Consider the following 20,091-nt stretch of genomic DNA (forward strand, 5'->3'; position numbering starts at 1 on the left):
CTCTGAATTATTGACCACCTTTATGAAAAGTGAATGCGACCCATTGACCACGTGAGGTACAAGAATGCACAGTTAGTCGACCTATGTAGCATAGATAACGTGTAAATGGTTCAGTAGGTAGTAAAATTCCCAGCGTTGATGGGTAAAAGGAAGGATTTTTTGGATTTTGATAGAGGACAGATTGTGGGAGCTCGATGAGCTGGTGCCTCGATTTCCCAAACAGCTGAACTGGTAGGGTGTTCGACAGCCACCGTAGTTAAAGTGTACCAGGACTGGCGTCAAAATGGTCAAACAGCGACACAACAGCAAAACTGCAAAGGTCAGCGAAAGGTTGAAGCTAGAGGTGAGTGCCGCCAGGTACAATGACTTGTACAGGCGAACAGGCACAGCACTGTTGAAGAGTTGATTACCCAATAACATGGGCCAACCCGGAACAATATCTGGCATGACCATGTGTCATGTATGGGCTATACCAGCAGACGACCCCCTACAGCATCCTCTCCTAACCAAGGTTCATCAGCGTAAAAGACTCGCCTGCTGCAAAGAGCATGCAAGTTGGACGTTAGAAGACTGGAAGAAGGTGTACTAATTAGATGAGTCACGTTATTTACTCCACATCTTGGATGGGTGTGTATGGATTTGGCATCAATAAAATGAGGCTCTTCATGCATGGTATCAAAAGTGCAGGCCGGCGGAGGTGGCTGTATGGTGTGGGGCATGTTTCACCTGCAGGAACTTGGACCCCTGGTGCATGTGGAACAACGTATCAGTGGTCTCTGCTATCGTCAACTGCTTGCTGACTGTGTACATCCCGCTGTGCTACACTTTTTCCTGAATGGTGATGGTGTTGTCCCAGATAACAATGTGCCGAGCCATCGGGCACTTGTTGTGCAGGAATGGTTTGAGGAACACAGTTCTGACTTCCAGCATATCGATTGACCTCCGAACTTCCCCAATATTAATTCCATAGAGCACTTGTGGGACACTATGGAAAGGCATATCAGGCATCTGGATACACCAGTCACCTCCATATCTGCATTACTGGCCGCATTACACACAGCTTAGTGGGCCATACCTCCCAAACCTTTCCGACATCTTGTTGAATCAATGTCACGTCGGATAACTGCTATATTGAGGGCAAAAGGACCTACGAAGTATTAGGTAGGTGGTCATAATTCAGTGATCGCTCAGTGTATTTTCCAGTTCTTTACAGTATAAAGAACTGGAAGGAGAAAAATTAAATAAAGTCAACTGTATTTTATATGCACAGGATAATCTGCAAGTTAGAATATATTCATAGAATACTTCAAATAGTTTGTTGTCTAAGGTTAGTGCCATTCAGTATAAATAAACCATAATTAAGCTGTTTGTTTCTGTCTGTGTTATTATCAGTTATAGCTAGGTCTGGAGATTGGCCACATTGCCAGCCATATATGTAATGTGTGGTAATCCAGCACATGTTATTGAGGAGTGTGTGTAAAATGAGTTTATTAACTTAAAACATTTATGCTTACATTATAGGTGAATGTATTGTTCGGTCAAATTATGATATCATATTTTTTGTATAGTACTTTATTAAAAGTATAGTATAAATAGTAAAACTTATAGTCTGTATTAAAAAAAAAATTTACTTTCCCTAAATTTTCTTCTGTATTTTAATATGGCATATATATGTATACTTTATAGGAAGCTCTACCTGCAGCAGTCATACCACAGTTCCTTCTGGCAGTCAGACTCTTAGTAAATCCCACTGTATATCTTACACTACCACAGGCAAAAAAATTGAAGACAGTTTGAAAGTTGAGCATATAGAACAATCACTGGTGTCTTGGTATGACACACTGAAATATATACTGATTCAGGTAATTCCATACAAATGTATTGTTTATCAATAAAGCACATTTTTGTTTCTCTCATAAATTTTAACTCATATCTGATAATTGCTGCATTTTGACCAAATCTGGTGAGATTTGGATTAGTCCATTCCAGAAAATGAAACATATTCAGAGCAGGGCACAATACTGTACATGTTCTGTATTAATGGCCATATGTTTTTCTGTTTCTCTGATGTGAGAATTATTTTTTAATTAAATATTGGTGGTTTCACTCTGTCTTTAAAATTTGTGAAAAGGTTTATCATTTTTACTGTTCTGAACAAGTAGAGGTTTACAACAGAAGCACTCTTAGCTGACCTCTGCTCAACCTACTTGCTGGATTAACTTCCCCTTCCCTCTTTAAAACATACTGTCTGATGTGATGCCCAATGCTGTGTGCCAAGGTGTTGATCTAGTATGCTTGCAGCTAGTATAGTACAACACACCTGCCTGTTTGGTTATATGTTTCCACAGAGGTCAGTTGTGTGTTTGTCCCAAACAGGGCTTGCCTAAAACACACAACTGTCCCATAAAATTATTTGTTATTATCATTACAATACATAATTAAATGTTATGTAAATTAATGAAATATGACTGAAAAAAGAAACACTTGTTTCTTTGGAAACTAAATTGGAAAGACTTTATAAAGCTGAGTCTCTAAAAAAATACTGTTCAGTTAGGTGTGAAGAAGACAACTGTAAAAGATTGGAAAAATAAATCATGAAAATCTAGAAGGATTTTGCTACTCAGTTCATTTCACAATTTCTCTCCACTTTAAAGAAACCAAAACTGAGCTAGTAGACAATGCAGTTATTAACATTAGCATAAGTAGAGGCATACAATGCAAGAAACAAGGCTTATGCAGCATCAGCCAAAAAAAAAAAACCCAATTTCACCCCTCCATTCATTCCAAATGCCTGTCCAGCTCAGTCTTAAATTTATTTAGGCTATTAGCTTCCACAACAAAAGATGGAAGCCTGTTCCACCAATCAACTACCCGCTGGCTAAAGGAAAATTTCCGCACATCTATTCTACAACTATCTTTCTTCAATTGAAACTGTGCCACCTCATGTTCTTAGTCTGAGCAAGAGGAAGAATCCTATCAGCATTCAGCTTGCTCAACACATTCAAGGCCTTATATGCCTCAATCAGATCATATCGCAGGTGCCTACTCTCCAGGCACTGTAATTTGCAGAACTTCTTACCTTTCTTGGTAAGAACACCCCTTTGTTCCCCCTCCTTGGCTAGATCATGTCCTGTTTTAGAAAGGTTGGCAAACATTTCGCACATTTTTTGAGACTGTGATGCATTGGATAATCACCCCCTTCTTTCCTCCCCCGAGTCACAGCACTCTTGCTAGTCTGTGATCTTTGCTTCGCAGCTCTAGTCTGGGTCATGATTTCCGTTTAATTACAATTTAATAAACAATGAATTTTAATAAGATTAATATTATTTTTGATTAATTGATAATACTATAATAAGCTAACAGATTCCTAATACAGTGCTTCCTATTACGCTATCAGTTCGAGATATATACAGGGTGATTTACTACCAGTGTGACAAACTTGCAGGAGGTGTAGGGGGCACAAAGGCGAATCGGAATCACATAGCATTGCAGGGTTCGAAATGCCTTCGTCATGCGGTAGAGGACGTTGAACTGGAGGTCACGTGAACAGCAATCCCGCTGGAAGTCAGCATTTGCGAACCGGTTCCCGAGACAGTAGGATGGACGAGTATTCAAACGTTGAACTGGCCGACATGCACCTCGCGTATGGAGCTGCGGACTGTAACGGGCGCGCCACTCTGAGCTTGTACCAGGAACGTTTCCCGCACAGGCATGCTCCTCATCATACGATTTTCGCACGTGTGCACAGAAGGTTACGTGAGACTGGTTGTTTCACGAGAGGTACCATGAATCGAGAGCAAACGACGAGGACGCCAGACAATGAGGAGAATGTCCTATGTCTTGCAGAAGGCAATCCGAGTACGAGTACTCGAGCAATAGGCCAACAATTGGGTATTTCCCAATCCACTGTATGGAGGATACTGTCAACAAACCAAATGATTTCATACCATCTGCAATGCGTCCAGTCATTGGAGCCTGTGGATTATCCACTCCGGAGGACTTTTGCTACTTGGTTTCTTCAACAGAAACGGTTCGCAAATGCTGAATGAAAATGCTGACGGTTCGCGTGAACAGCAGGATCCTGCTGTTCACGCGACCTCCCGTTCAACATCCTCTACCGCGTGACGAAGGCATTTCGGACCCTGCAATGCTATGTGATTCAGATTCGTCTTTGTGCTCCCTACACCTCCTGCAAGTTTGTTGCACTGGTAGTGAATCACCCTGTGTATATGCGTTAAGCTATTTCTTATCGACTACAATATGGCGGCTAGTTCAACAATATTGGCGCCAACACCAGGAGTTGTAACTTCCAAAAATTTCTGGTTAAATTCAAAAGAAGAAGCTAACAAACACTACTAAACCTGTTTAATATCTCTATAAAACACAATGTACTATGTTAATTAACAAAGAATATGGTAAAAATTACAGCATTAAAAATTATCTTTACAGCAGCCAAATATCCACTGACTGTTCCCTTCCGCAACCCGAGCATACTCCAATGGTTGTGGTTTATGCAAGAAAGACAGCATGGCATTCCAATCAGCGGAAAACTCATAAAAATAGCATCAAAGGAAAAGCTTTGTCCTGCCATACAGAGATTATCTGCTGATCTGCTTGCTGCTCAACAATTTACAGATTTAAGGTATTAGTAGTAGTGGCATGTGCTGCAAGAAAGCAAGCTTATGTAGCATCAGCCAAAAAATACAAAAAAAAAAAAAAAAAAAAACCCATTTCACAAATCCATTCTCTCTAAAAGTTTATCCAGTTCCTCCTTGAATTTATTTAAGCTATCGACTTCAACAATAACAGGTGGAAGTTTGTTCCAGCAATCAAATACCCCCTGGCTAAAGGCAAATTTCCGCACATCTATTCTACAACTGCCTTTCCTCAATTTGAATTTATGCCCCCTCGGGTTTGTAATCTGAGCAAGAGGAACAATCCCATTAATGGGTTGAGCCTGCTCAACCCATTCAAGTCCTTATATACCTCAATCAGATCATCTCGCAGGTGCCTAGTCTCCAGATGCCACAAGGATGTAGAGTTGTTTGACATGTACAGAGAAGGGCAACAAGATAGGTGAGGGTAACAAAGGGGGTCCTCTTACAAAGAAAGCAACTCTACATCCTTCCTAAAATGAGGCCTCCAGGCCTGAATGCAGTACTCAAGGTGTGGCCTGACCATTGCCTTATACAAAGTGATAATCACTTCCTTTTACCTATATAGCAAAATTCCTGTGTATCATTGACATCCCATGACCTGCTCTGGCAGCCTACCTGCATTGCCCAGAAAACTTCAAATCTGACTGCAAAATTACTCTCAGGTCTTTTTCATTTTCTAACACCTAAGTGTAATACCACACAGTTGGTACATTTCTGTGGGGTTACTTCTACTCATATGCAGTACATTGCATTTGTCATGTTAAACTTCAGTAGCCACTTCTCAGCCTATCTGCCCAATTTTTTTAGATCCTGTTGCAGTAGCACACTCATTAATAACCTTGCCAACCTTTATGTCGTCTGGATACTTGAACATTAAGCCTGATATACCTTTGTGAATATCATTGATAAATATACAAAACAACAGCAGGTCCAACACCGAACCATGGGGGACCTCTCTAATGACATTAGTTCGCGAAGAGCAGCATCCATTGATTACCACCCTCTGTTGTCTCTCACTCAACCACCCTTTTATCCATTGTAGCAACTTGCCCTTAATACCATACTGCTCCAAATTGTACAGTAGTCTTCCATGTGCAACAGTATCAAAAGCTTTCTTGAAATCCAAATACAGTGGATTCCTGTTATTTGGGTCACCGGTTAATCGGGGCAGCCATTTATTTGGGGAAAATCTTAAAAAACAAAAACCAGTCGAGAAAATAGCCAGGGTTTACTTTGCTTAATTGGGAAAAAATCCCTTTTAATCGGGGCAGGAGACCTCAGCACTGGAGATTACCCTACAATTGTCTCCGACCGAACTACGTGGTATGGTAGGATTTCTGGAGGTCACAACCATCAAACAATAAAAACAATTAGCAGTCACCTGTTTATTGGGCTTTTCTGTTAGTGCAATCTATCATAAACGGACAGTAAACTCGATCTTATTGAATTTGCGGTAATACCGACAGCTGGAATTCTATGGGTTATTATGGTAAAATGTGTTTGCACTTCCATGGAATCTTCAATCATATAAAAAAAATAATTTTCAGAATCTTCTCTTCATTCATATTTTTAAAGCTTCGTAATTTGTTACTCCGTTCTCACTTGCGCGTGTTGTGTTACTTGCAATTTGTGTGTGCCGTGTTCTTTGTTATTGATTGCTTATCTTTTTACTGTTTTAAATTTTAACCCCCACCCACAAATGTCAGTGAACAGAAATGTCAACTAGTTAGTATGTACATATTACAGTACGTATTAATTATTCTGATTATCACGTATATTCTTCCGATTTTCACGTATCATTTAATTTTTTAATTGGTAAGGTAATAAAGAGTAAATTTGTGCTTAATATATCTTTACTTTTATAGTGTGGATAATATTCCTCCTATTTTTGCTAATTAGAATCGCTGTTTAATAGAATTAAAATTCAATTCCCAAACGTAATCACAATGACCGGCGCTCACTACACATCGTATAGTGAACGGTACTTTACTGTGGTGAGTTCGTCGTAACGTGATTTGATTGTACAGTGAACTAATTGTAAAGGGGGGGAGTAAATTGTATTTTTAATTATTTACGTGAAACTTCGGATAATTGGGGCAGCCGCTTAATCGGGCCAAAATGCACTAGTCCCGATGTGTCCCAAATGACCAGAATCGACTGTATATGATATCAAAATTATTTTTTGCATCCAATTTCTTTGTAACCACATCTTAGTATCCAATCAAATTTGTCAGACAAGACTTGCCCTTAAAAAACCCATGCTTTGTCAGAATTATTACTGCAGCCTTGTCTAGATGATCCTGCAATGCTTCTTTAATCAGTGACTCCATTATTTTCTCCAGAACAGAAGTTAAACTAACAGGTCTGTAATTACTCATGTGACCTTTTGATCCCCCATTGTGAATTGGGGATACATTTGCACATCTCAGTCTCTTGAGTCTAAGGATGCTCTCATAATTATGGCTAAGGATTTGCTTACTTCCTTTACAACCCACTTTATCAGTCAGTTTGCTGACTGATCCCATTCCATCCCTGTACCTTTCCTCTTGTTATTTTCAGAAATTTCTCCTCCACTTTTCTCTCAGTTATTACAAAATCATTAAGCTCCCTGTTAGAGTTTAATAAACTTCTGTCCTTCACTTCACTAAAGAATTCCTCATGTGTGAATGTAGAATCAATCAGAATACTCATTCAGTTTGTCAGCTATGTGAGCAAGATCACCAACAGTCAAACCATCGATATCAAGTGGATCAACTGATTCATCCTCTTCCTTCCTTTCAGAATTTATATAAATAAAGAAGCCCTTGCTGTTTTTCTTCGCATCCTTCGCCAAAGATTTCTCGTAATCTGTCTTCACTTGCTTAATCTCCTTTGTGACTTGATTACAGACTAGCTTATATCTGCCATAGGCTTCTGTGTAGCCTGATAATTTATATGCATCCCATGCATTTTCCTTCTCTGCCACGAGTCTCATTACTTCCTGTGACATCTGTTTAGGCCTAAACCTTGAACAGTATTTCTTAATCTATATGAAAAGCCTAGTAGATTCCATGAATAATTCCTTGAATGTTTCCCATTTGGAATTTGCTGTTGGTAACATCATCAGTTGGTCCCACTGTAAAGAATTTAAAAACTCTGAGACCACTGTAGTCAGTTGCTGTAGCTGTTCATATCACTGGTACTTGTAATCCAATAAAAAAGTGTAATGGCTATTGGAAGAAGGGTTGAGAAAGAGAACGCTAGTATGATTTCCAGCATTAAAACCAAAATACATGTGCTTATGTTGTGAGAGTAGATGGTGTTTTCAGAACTGTATAAAGCAGCATGAACAAATGCAACAAATTAATTTTTTATGCACATTTTCCATTTTGTATTATTTCATTAATATATTTTATGGTTCTTGATTAGTGTGTTTTATTTCTGGAATCAGTATTCAGTTTGTTGACTGACTTATAACTCTTTCCATTCTTACAGCATTCACTGATTAAAGAACAAGTCCATAATTAAGGCAGTGCTTCACACTTGCAACAGTTAGTTGAGATGTCATATAAGATGGTTTATTGTCTTGATTATTATTTATTTTTGTTTGTTTTTTGACAAAACGTTAATATATATGCTTGCATAATTCCTCTTTCCACATTTGTGGTGTTAATGCAGTTATAGAGTAAAATATCCACGGAAAACAGTGATTACCAAACAGTATTTTTTTTTTTTTAGCAGCAGATTTTGAATTACAAGCCATTTAGTCTTTGTTACCAGGGTAGTATCATTGTACGGAAAACTGCATATTGTTTGTATTATGTATCTGCCCTTAAAAATGTCAATAAGAGAAAATTAAGTGCTGGGGATATTTCTAGTCTAAGAATTTAGCATTAGCATTGCATTAACATTCGAGTGTTGGCATTCGAGGTGAGTGGATGCGCTTCGTCAGGGCTCCTCAGTTAAGTGGATTGGATTACTGTTGATTAGTGCTTTTAAATATTTGATTTATTTAGATTTTGTTGGATTATTTTGTTATAGGTTTTCCTGTAACAGTTTGATTTTTATAATATTATAGATATAATTTTTTAAAGTTAATTTTCATTGATATTTAGCTAATTTTATAATGGTAGTTACGAGATCTGCCTTAAACATGTCACAGGCTATCGTGACTCCCAAGGAAATAGCCAATGGTGATTTACAGGTGAGTCATGATTTAATCCTCTGTGGAACCTGTGGAATGTTTTCCAAGGTCGTCCTGGTGACTAATCATAGCTCACCTGGGGATTCTCTTCTTTGTGATCGATGTAAGGAGTGTTTAAGGAGATCGATGTAAGCACTGATCTTAAATTACAATTTGGTGCACTGATGGAACAATTTGAGTCACTGAAAAAAACGAGTGCTTGTCCTCGAGAATAATGCATCTGGGAGCTTGTCAGGGACTCAAGACTCCAGCAATCTACCAAGTGATGCACACCCGATTCGGGCCTCAAAACAGAAAAACCAAGTGCAAACCACTCTGGTTAAAAAGGACATTGTTTTATTAGGAGACTCCATTGTCAGGGAAACAGAGAATATTTTTTGTAATAAGGATAGGTGGAGTAGAACCAGGGTATGTCTGCAGGGAGCAACTAATGATGTCACCAACAGATTGTCAGATTTTAAGGGGGGTAAAGAGAATATTATTATTCATGTGGGGACTAATGATATTAAATGTACACGATCTGACGTGTTGGAAAAATACAGGACCATGCTGAGGAAATGCCGGGAAGAGAGCCTAAAAAACTTCAAGAGTTGTGTTAGGGTAGTTAAATATACAAGAACAGTAAGTCTTAATTGTTTATATAGTAACGTTAGAAGTGTCGTCAATAAAATGAGCGAATTCGAACTGCTGGTTAAAACAAGTAATGCGAACATAATAGGGGTTACGGAGATGTGGTGCCACCCGGAAATTGGGGATGATGAGTTTCAGTACGGCTTGTATAATATATTTAGGAAGGATATGGTAGATAGAAGGGGTGGTGGGGGGTAATGCTTCTTATCAGAAGCAGCCTGAGCGCGACGATAGCTTTCCCGGATTCAGACATTTCACATGCTAGTATAGAATCTGTATGGTGTGAGATAGTTGGAAACAAAGGTATAATGCGAGTAGAAGTAATCTACAGACCAGATGATTGTGAAGATTATGATGAAAGCCTCTACATGCAAATGGAATGGGCAAGTAAGCATCAATGTCTTATTATGGGTGATTTCAATTTGCCTCTAATTGATTGGAGTAAATGGGAAGGAAACTCGACATGGGGAACAAAATTTTTAAATCAACTAGATGACTGTTATTTGTATCAACATGTCAGGGAAAGTACTAGAGAAAAGAATATCCTAGACCTCATCATCACCCATGAATCAGATGACATAACAGGGCTGACAGTAGAGGAACCAATAGCAGAAAGTGATCATGGAGTTCTACGGTGGATGATGATGAGAGAGGTAGGTAGTAAAAGGCAAAGGAATGGGTTTTAATTTCAGAAAAGGAAATTACGATGCCTTAAGGCAGTGGTCTCAAACTCAAATTGCATGCTGGCCGAATGCACGATCTGAAAGCAGCTGATGGGCCGGAATTTTTTTTTAACAAAATGAAAGTGAATATAAGCACCATATTTACAACAAATACATAATTGAAATGTATTTGCGGGCCGTGTAAAATTGCTTTGGGGGCCGGATGCGGCCTGCGGGCTGCCAGTTTGAGACCACTGCCTTAAGGTACTACATGGCCTCTATTAACTGGGTAGATATCGCACAGAGAATGAATACAATTGAACTGTGGTATGCTTTTAAAACATTAATCACAGATGCCTTGAATGTGTATTTACCATTAAAAAAATACTCCACGAGGAGGGTTCCACGTTGGATGAATAGTGAAGTTGCCACATTACTTGAGCAGAAAAAGGTGGCATGGAAAGGTTACAGAGCAATAAAAAGTACTGAAGCCTATAACAGCTACAAGATTATCTGTAATAGAGCCACAGAAAAGGTTCGACAGGCAAAGGCAGTTTATGAGAAATCACTAGCAAACAGAGCAAAGAGGGAGGATAAGGAATTCTTCACATACGTAAATGCCAAGAAGAGCAGGACAAACCAGATCGGACCTTTATGTAAGGGAAAGGGGATAGTATTAAATACACCAGCTGCTGTAGCAGGTGAACTCAACAGTTATTTTGCATCGATATTTACAAATGAAAAACCTTTTGTGGCAATGGGAAATTGTGGGAGCGAAGTTGAAAAATATGTAATTAATGATATTGAAATTTCGCAAGATTATTTAATGAAAAAACCTTCGAGCCTACAGGCCAGTAAGGCTCCTGGAGTTGATGGAATATACCCTATAATCTTAAGGGAGGCAGCAAGTGAGTGGATTGAATCATTGGGGCTAATTATGCGAGCATCACTAGACTCTGGGGAGATTCCGCTGGATTGGAAAAGTGCCAATGTATCTCCCATACATAAGGGTGGCTCTAAGAGTGAAGTGGGAAATTATCGACCTGTCAGTCTGAGTTCAGTGGTAGGGAAAGTCATGGAGGCAATGATCAAGGGTGGAATTCAGGATCATTTGGATAGAATTGAAATTCTCAAGGATACTCAGCATGGTAAAGGGAAAATCATGTTTAACAAATCTGGTTCGCTAATTTGAAAGGGTCACTCATGAGCTGGATTTAGGGAATAATTTTGACACTGTTTATTTAGATTTTAGCAAAGCTTTTGACTCAGTCCCACATGAGTGGTTGCTTTATAAGCTGGAACAGGTTGGAATCACTGGGAAAATCCTTAGATGGATAGCAGGATGGCTTCAGGGCAGGAGACAGAGGGTTGTGATAAATGGCTGTTCCTCAGATTGGGTTGATGTAAGAAGTGGGGTTCCCCAAGGATCAGTATTAGGACCACTGTTGTTTTTAATTTTCATAAACGACATTGATGAAGGGATAGAGGGCGTGATGTCTAAATTTGCAGATGATGTTAAAATTGGTAGAGTAGTTAATGATCACTGTCAAGCTGAGCTTCTTTAGAGAGACCTAGATAGACTTCAGGAATGGTCAGAAAAATGGCAGCTATGCTTTAATCCAACAAAGTAAGGTATTACACCTGGGAAACAGTAATCCTAAAATAACTTATTCATTCACTTGGTGGAGTTCAACTAAACCCAGTACTGGAGGAAAGGGACTTGGGTGTTACGATATGGTCAGACATGAAATTCTCTGAGCATTGTAAACAGGTTGCATGGAAGGCCCATGGTGTCCTATCGATGATCTATCAAACTTTTGCAAGTAGAGATAGGGATGTGATAATTCCATTATATAAGGCTTTTGTTAGACCACACTTGGAATACTGTGTTCAAGTATGGAGACCGCTCCTAAAGAAAGACATCGAGCTTCTTGAAAGGGTGCAAAGACGGGTAACTCGCCTGGTGAGATCGGTAAAAGGGTGCCCTTATGAATAAAGACTTCGAATATGTGGGTTGCAGAGTTTGGAAACTAGACACCTTAGAGGAGATTTGATTGAGGTGTTTAAGGCTCTGAGAGGCATCAGTAAAATGAATGAGGAAGAAATTTTCAAGATTATAAATGATGCTAGAACTAGGGGACATAAATTCAAGTTACAGGGGGAAATGTTTATATTGGACTGCAGGAAGTTTTATTTTAGCCAGCTAGTTATAAATTACTGGAATAAGTTGCCTACATGGGTGGTAGAGGCTGACAGTTTGGGGAAATTCAAAAGTCATCTGGATAGTACCTTCGGGTGAGGGAAGCGCATAGGATGATAGATTTAATTTCCTTTTCTTTTATTAATTATTATTATTTATTTTTATTTTTTATCATTGTTTTATTCGGGGTTTTTTTTTTTTTTTTTTTTTTGGCTGGTGCAGCATAAGCCATAGGCTTTCTTGCACCATGTGGCCATTACTAACACTAATATTAACATAGGCATTTGATGCAAGAAAACAAGCTTATACAAAATTGGCATTATACAGCATCAGCCAAAAAAAAAACCCATTTCTCATTTAATCCATCCACTCCAAATGTTTGTCTAGTTCTGCCTAGAATCTATTTAAGCTATCAACATTCCACAATGACAGATGAAAGTTTGTTCCAGCAATCAACCACCCACTGGCTAAAGGCAAACTTCCACATATCTATCCTACAACTGTCATTCCTCAATTTGAATTTATGCCCTCTCAGGCAATTATTCTGAGCAAGAGGAAGAATCCCATCAGCATTGAGCATACTCAAACCATTCAAGGGCTGATACACCTCAATCAAATCACCTCGCAGCTGCCTAGTCTCCAGACACTAATTTGCAAAACTTAAGCCTTTCTTCATAGGAGAAACACTTTGTTCTGTTCACTAATCTTGTTGCCCTTCTCTGTACTCGTTCCAGCAGCTCTACATCCTTCTTAAAATGAGGCCTCCAGACCTGTATAGAGTACTCAGGTGTGGTCTGGCCATTGCCTTATACAAGGGGCTAATCACCTCCATATCCGTGCTAGAAACATTCCTGTATATCATTGACAAGACACCATGAGCAACTCTTGCAGACCGTCTGCACTGCCCAGAAAACTTCATATCTGACTGCACAATTACCCCCAGGTCCTTTTTGTTCTCTACCACCGTCAGTGTAGTACCACACAGTTGATACATTACTCTGGGGTTACTGCTTCCTATATGCAGTACTTTACATTTGTCAATGTTAAACTTCAGTTGCCACCTCTCAGCCCATCTGCTCAACTTTTCTAGATCCTGTTGCAGTAGCGTACTGTTATTAGTGTCATTAACAACCCTGCCAACCTTAGTATCGTCTGCAAACTTAGACATTAAGCCTGATATACCATCATCAATATCAATAATAAATACAGAAAACAACAATGGACCAAACACTGAACCCTGGGTGGGGGACTCCACTAATAACATTGGTCCATGAAGAGCAGTATCCATTGATTACCACACTCTTCTTCTCTAATTCAACCATCCCTTTATCCATAGCAGCAATTTGTCTCCAATGCTACACTGCTTCAATTTGTGCAGCAGTCTTCCATATGCAACAGTATCAAAAGCGTTTCTAAGATCCAAATATAGGATATCAAAATTATTCTTTGCATCCAGTTCCTTTGTTACTACATCATAGTATCCAATCCAATTGGTCAGACAAGACTTCCCCTTAATAAACCCATGCTGTGTCCGAGCTATAACTGAAGTCTTGTCTAGATGATCCTGCAGTGCTTCTTTAACCAGTGCCTCCATTAATTTTCCCAGAACAGTAGTTAAACTACTGTAATTACTTGTGTCGCACTTTCTTTGATCCTCCTTCATGAATTGGGGTTACCTTCTAAAGAAGATGCCCAAAATGCACTGAATATATTAGAGAACAATGCCTACAGTAATATCAATAATACTGGCCAACAAAAATAATTTTTCTCATACCTCCAGTGCAAAACCTGGAGATTCCAAAGAAAATTGCTCCAACAATTCCAAAATACTTAAATTATATTTCAATCACAGATTCATTGAAAGATAAATTGAAGTTTCAGTTAATTAATAAATGATCAATTTAAATATCATACAATAATATTACATAATTTGTTTAGGGCAATAGCTTCAGGTTACGAAGAAGTTAACTAACGTATAGGTTTGTGCTATAGCATCATGTTTATACTTGGTCAGCTACTAAGTAGTTACAAAATTGGCATCATTTAAGTATATCTCATATTGTGAATGTCTTCACTACAGGTTGCCATGTTGCACTACCTTGAATAAGTATGCTTCTTAAACATCTCATTATATGAGGTGTTTAAGAAGTATTACTTATTCAAGCCTGAAACCAAATGTAAGCCTTAAACACCTCAATCAGATCACCTCACAGATGCCTAGGCTCCAAACACTGGCAATTTACAGAATTGAAGCCTTTCTTGGTAAGAGCACCCATTTGTTCCCCTCATCAATTCTCATTGCCCTTCTCTGTATCCAATCCAGCAGCATCTTCCTAAAATAAGCCTCCAGACAATGCAGTAATCAATATGTGGCCTGACCATTGCTTTATACAATCACCTCCTTATCCCTGCTAGAAAAATTCTGTATATCATTGACAAAACGCCATAAGCTGTCCTGGCAGCCTATCTGCACTGCACAGAGAACTTCATACCTGAAACCACAATTGTCCCCAGTTCTTTTTCATTTTCCACTATCCTGAGTGTAGTACCACACAGCTGGTACATTACCCAGGGATTGCAGCTACCCATATATATTCATTACATTGCATTTGTCAACGTTAAACTTCAATTGCCATTTCTCAGCTCATCTACATAACTTTTCTAGATCTTGTTGCAATAACATACCGTCATTACTATTATTAACCACCCACTCTTTGTATCATCTGCAAACTTAGACATTAATATCATTAACAATGAGCCCAGCACCAAACCCTGAGGGACTTCACTAATAACATTAGTCCATGAAGAGCATTGTCCATTGATAGCCACTCTGTCTTCTCCAACTTAACCATCCCTTTATCCATAGTTAATGTCAAACTGCTCCAATTTGTACAGCAGTCTTTTATGTGCAACAGCGTCAAAACCTTTCCTGAAGTCCAAGTATATGATATCAAAATTATTTTTTTCATTCAGTTCTTTTGTGACTGCATCATATAGTATCCAATTAAACTGGTCAGACAGGATTTCTCCATAACAAACCCATCCTGTGACTGAAGTATAATTGCACTCCTGGCTAGATAGTCCTACATTACTTCTTTAACCAGTAACTCCATTATTTTCCCTGGAAGAGAAGTTAAGCTTACAAGTGTGTAATTACTCCTACATATCTCTTGGTCACCCCTTGTTCTCTCTTTGTGAATTAGCGATATATTTGCACATCCCTAGTTCAAGGGGACTTCCGTGAATCCGAGGATGCTCTCATAATTATGGTAAAGGGATTGCTTGCCTCCTTTGCTGCCTCCCTTAAAATAACTGGATAGCTTCCTTCCAACCCAGGCACCTTTTTTTTTTTCTGTTTGGCTTCAACAATTTCTCTTCCACTTTCATTTTAGTTATCCCAAAGTCATTTAGATCCCCATTATAGTTTGATAAACTTCTGGCATCCCCTCTCCTAAAGAATTCCTATATTTACACATGGAATTCCTAAAGAATTCCATGTGTAAATGATGCAAAATACTGATTCAGTTTATTAGCAACTTTTTTTTTTTTTTTTTTTTTTTATGTGAACCCCAAACACGAGAGGTATTAGAACCTATAGTACTTAGTACCGTGCTTGGGTTGGAGGTTGAGAAGATGAAAGAAGATATTTGTTGATATTGGACTTGAACTTCTGTAGACTGTAATTTTCAGGAAATACATATGAAGGAAGGTTGTTCCAGAAAACGGCAGTTGAATGAATAAACGAGGAAGATAAAAAGTTGGTTCTGTGAGTTTGGAGTTGGACAGCAAATGGATGTTGGCTGGTGGTGGCACATGTTTAGACTGTTTTGAAAGAGAGAGCGGGAATTATAGAAGCCAATTCAGAAGAACATTGCCCATGGAAGTATCTGTAGAAGAGGCGAGCAGCAGAAACAATGTCTATGAGACAGCGAGTGGAGAGACTCTGTTAGAGATGAATCATTAATTAACCTAACTGCCCTCTTCTGAATGGAATCAAGAAGCCTGAGAGAGGTTTTGGGGGCACCACCCCAGATGTGGGAACAATATTCCATGGTTCGGTGGATTTGCGATTTATACAGAGTGAGCAGCTGTTTGGAAGAAAAGTAACGCTGAGAGCGAAAGAGAAAACCAAGTTTTTTAGATGCAGAGGAAGCAATATTTGTAATGTGCTTGTGCCAAGAGAGATTAGAAGTCAGGGTAATCCCCAAAAGAGATATATCATTTTGCCTGGAAATCAGAGTGTCACTAAAGATAAGTATAGGTGCAGAAGAATCCTTTTTGTGAGATATAAGACAAGACTGAGTTTTAGAAGGGTTGAAATCAACTAAGTTGTCTTTGCCCCACTGGAGAATTACCTGAAGATTGGCATTTAAGGAATTGGTAGCAGATTTTCGAGAAGTTGAAGCTGATTGAGCAGGACAAGGTTTCGCAAAATGGAAAGTGGAATGCAATGTGCTATCATCGGCAAAACTATGGATAGGATTTCCAGTCAATGGAAGAAGGTCATTAATATACAAGAGGAAAAGAGTGGGGGAAAGAACTGAACCTTGGGGGGACACCGACATTATTTAAGAAGTTAGAAGACAGAGAGCCATCTACCATCACCCTCAGTGAGCGATCAGAGAGAAAACTGGATAACCAATTACTAAAAACAGTTGGCAAACCATAAGATGGAAGCTTGTTTAGAAGACCTTTATGCCAAACACGATCGAAAGCCTTTGAGATGTCAAGAGCAACTACTTGTGTTTCACTGAACCTTTCCATTGAATTAGTCCATAAATGGGTAACATAAGCCAGAATATCACCAGTGGATCTACACTGACGGAATCCATACTGGCGATCATTGGGTTCAGATGGAAGGTTTCTAGGTAGTTTAAGAGTTGTCGGTTAATTGATTTCTCCATTACTTTAGAAAGAGTAGAAGTAATTGAAATGGGACGATAATTGGATGGGAGGGATTTGTCACCCTTTTTAGGAACTGGCTGGATATGAGAAAATTTTCCAAGCAGAAGGAATATACCTCATATACCTCTGGAATAAGAAAGTGAAAAAAGGTGGCAAAGAATAGGAGTAAGTTCAGGAGCTCGGGTTTTGAGAACAAGTGGAGAAATACCATTGGGACCTGGAGCTTTCTTAGCATCAAGATTCGTCAAAATCCTTTTGACATCCTTTTGATGGAAGACCACAGGGGGGGATTGAATGGAGCCTGTTGGGAATGGTGGGAGGTGTTTTACTAAGATCATTAATACATGAGTTGGAAGAAAAATGGGATGCTAGCAGGTCAGCTTTATCCTTGGCTGAAGTGACAACAGAATCATCTGGTTTGGACAGAGGTGGGAGCAGAGATGGGCAAAAGTTGCGGCCAGTAGCTTTGGCAAGAGAGTTTTCATCTCGGCTACCATTAGGGCAAGAAGCAAGTTTTTATTCTTAGCCTGTTCACACTCTAGTTTGGACTGATTAATAACTGCTTTACAGTTGTTGCGAGCTTTGGTGTACGCAGAAAATGAAACTGAAGAATTAGAAACAAGCCAATTACGATATGCAACATTCTTCTCTTGAACAGCCTTAGCACATTTATTGGAAAACCAAGGTTTAGATAAAGGACGAGATTTTAAGGTGGAGTGTGGGATAAAGGATTCCATTGCTTCAAGAATAACACAATCTGAGCAAACGTTGACATCAGAAGTTTTGAAACAGTAATCCGACCAAGCAAAAGAAGAAAAGAAGTAGTAGTAGTAGTAGTAGCAGTGGCATGTGAAGCAAGAAAGCAAGTGTATGAGCTTATGCAGCATCAGCCAAAAAAAAAAAATCTCTCCATTCCCTCCAAATGCCTGTCCAGTTCCTCCTTAAATTTATTCAACCTATCAACTTCCACAACGACAGATGGAAGTTTGTTCCAGCAATTAACCACCCGCTGGCTAAAGGCAAATTTCCGCACATCTATTCTACATCTGTCTTTTCTTAATTTGAATTTATGCCCCCTTAAGTTCGTAATCTGAACAAGTGGAAGGATCCCATCAGAATTCAGTGTGCTCAACCCATTCAAGGCCTTATATACCTCAATCAGACCACCGTGCAGGTGCCTAGTCTCCAGCCACTGCAATTTGCAGAACTTAAGCCTCTCTTGGTAAGAGGATCCCTTCATTCCCCTCACCAATCTTGTTGCCCTTCTCTGTACATGCTCAAGTAAATCTACAACCTTCCTAAAATGAGGCCTCCAGACCTGTATGCAGTACTGAAGGCGTGGCCTGACCATTGCCTTATACAGAGGGATAATCACCTCCTTTTCCCTGCTAGCAAAATTCCTATATATCATTGACAATACCCCATGACCTGCCCTGGCAGCCTGTCTGCATTGCTCAGAAAACTTCATATCTGACTGCACAATTACTCCCAGGTCTTTTTCATTTTCTACCACCTTAAGTGTAGTACCACACAGTTGGTACGTTTCTCTGGGGTTACTTCTACCCATATGCAGTACTTTGCATTTGTCAAGGTTAAACTTCAGTTGCCACTTCTTAGCCCATCTGCCCAAATTATCTATATCCTGTTGCAGTAGCACACTGCCATTACTGTCATTAACAACCCTGCCAACCTTTGTATCATTTGCAAACTTCGACATTAAGCCTGATATACCTTCATCAGTATCATTGATAAATATACAAAACAACAGTGGACCTAACACCGAATGCTGTGGGACTCCACTAATAACATTAGTCCAAGAAGAGCAGCACCCATTGATTACCACCCTCTGTCTTCTCCCACTTAACCTTTTATCCATTGTAGCAACTTACCCTTAATACCATTCTGCTCCAATTTGTACAATAGTCTTCCTTGCGCAACAGTGTCAAAAGCTTTCCTGAAATCCAAATATATGATTTCAAAATTATTTTTTGCATCCAGCTCCTTTGTAACCACATCATAATATCCTATCAAATTTGTCAGACAAGACTTTCCCTTAACAAACCCATGCTGTGTCTGAATTATTGCTGCAGTCTTGTCTAGATGATCCTGCAATGCATCTTTAACCAGTGACTCCATTATTTTACGCGGAACAGAAGTTAAACTAACTGGTCTGTAATTACTCGTGTCACCCTTCGATCCCCCTTTGTGAATTGGGGATACATTTGCACATCTCCAGTCCGTGGGAACCTCCCCTGAGTCCAAGGACGCTCTCATAATTATGGCTAAGGGTTTGCTTAGTTGCTTTGCTGCCTCCTTTTATATAACTGGATAGATCCCATCCACCCCAGGTGCTTTTCTTATTTTTAACTTCAACAATTTCTCCTCCACTTTGCTTTCAGTTATTCCAAAATCATTAAGTATCCTGCTACAATTTGATAACCTTCTGCCATTTTCAAACCTTAATAATTCCTCATGTGTGAATGTAGATGCAAAATACTCATTCAGTTTGTTTGCTATCTGAGCAGGATCATCAACAGTCGAACCATCGATGTCAAGTGGACCAATCAGATTCATCCCCTTCCTTTTAGAGTTTATATAAGTAAAGCAGGTCTCGCAGGTCATCCCATTTTGCCTTCTTGTAATGCCAAAACAACACGAGGTTGGGAATAGCCATGAGTTAAAGGCTCCATTGGAGAAGAGATAATCACCAAGTTGTTATCTGAAGTGCCTAAAGGACCCCTCACTTCGACCGTGTACTTAGAAGGGTTGTTTGTGAGAAAAAGATTAAGCTTGTTGGCTGTATGATTAGGATTGTCCGGTATTCCTGTAGGTAAATGAACAATGTGTGCAAGG

General features: G+C 39.2%; 1 protein-coding gene across 2 annotated transcripts in view; it reads left to right on the forward strand.

Moving 5' to 3' along the window:
* Vps13B (vacuolar protein sorting 13B) overlaps positions 1-20,091 on the forward strand; it is a 965,007-nt gene that overhangs the window by 266,898 nt on the left and 678,018 nt on the right. For both annotated transcript variants that reach the window (XM_090386413.1, XM_090386414.1), the window contains exon 14: positions 1,687-1,862. In XM_090386413.1, coding sequence (XP_090242539.1) covers positions 1,687-1,862 — 176 coding nt within the window. The remainder of the gene's footprint in view (positions 1-1,686; positions 1,863-20,091) is intronic.

This window comes from Mastigoproctus giganteus, chromosome 12, assembly GCF_048544385.1.
Source record: "Mastigoproctus giganteus isolate SK-2022 chromosome 12, ASM4854438v1, whole genome shotgun sequence".
Taxonomy (NCBI): domain Eukaryota; kingdom Metazoa; phylum Arthropoda; class Arachnida; order Uropygi; family Thelyphonidae; genus Mastigoproctus; species Mastigoproctus giganteus.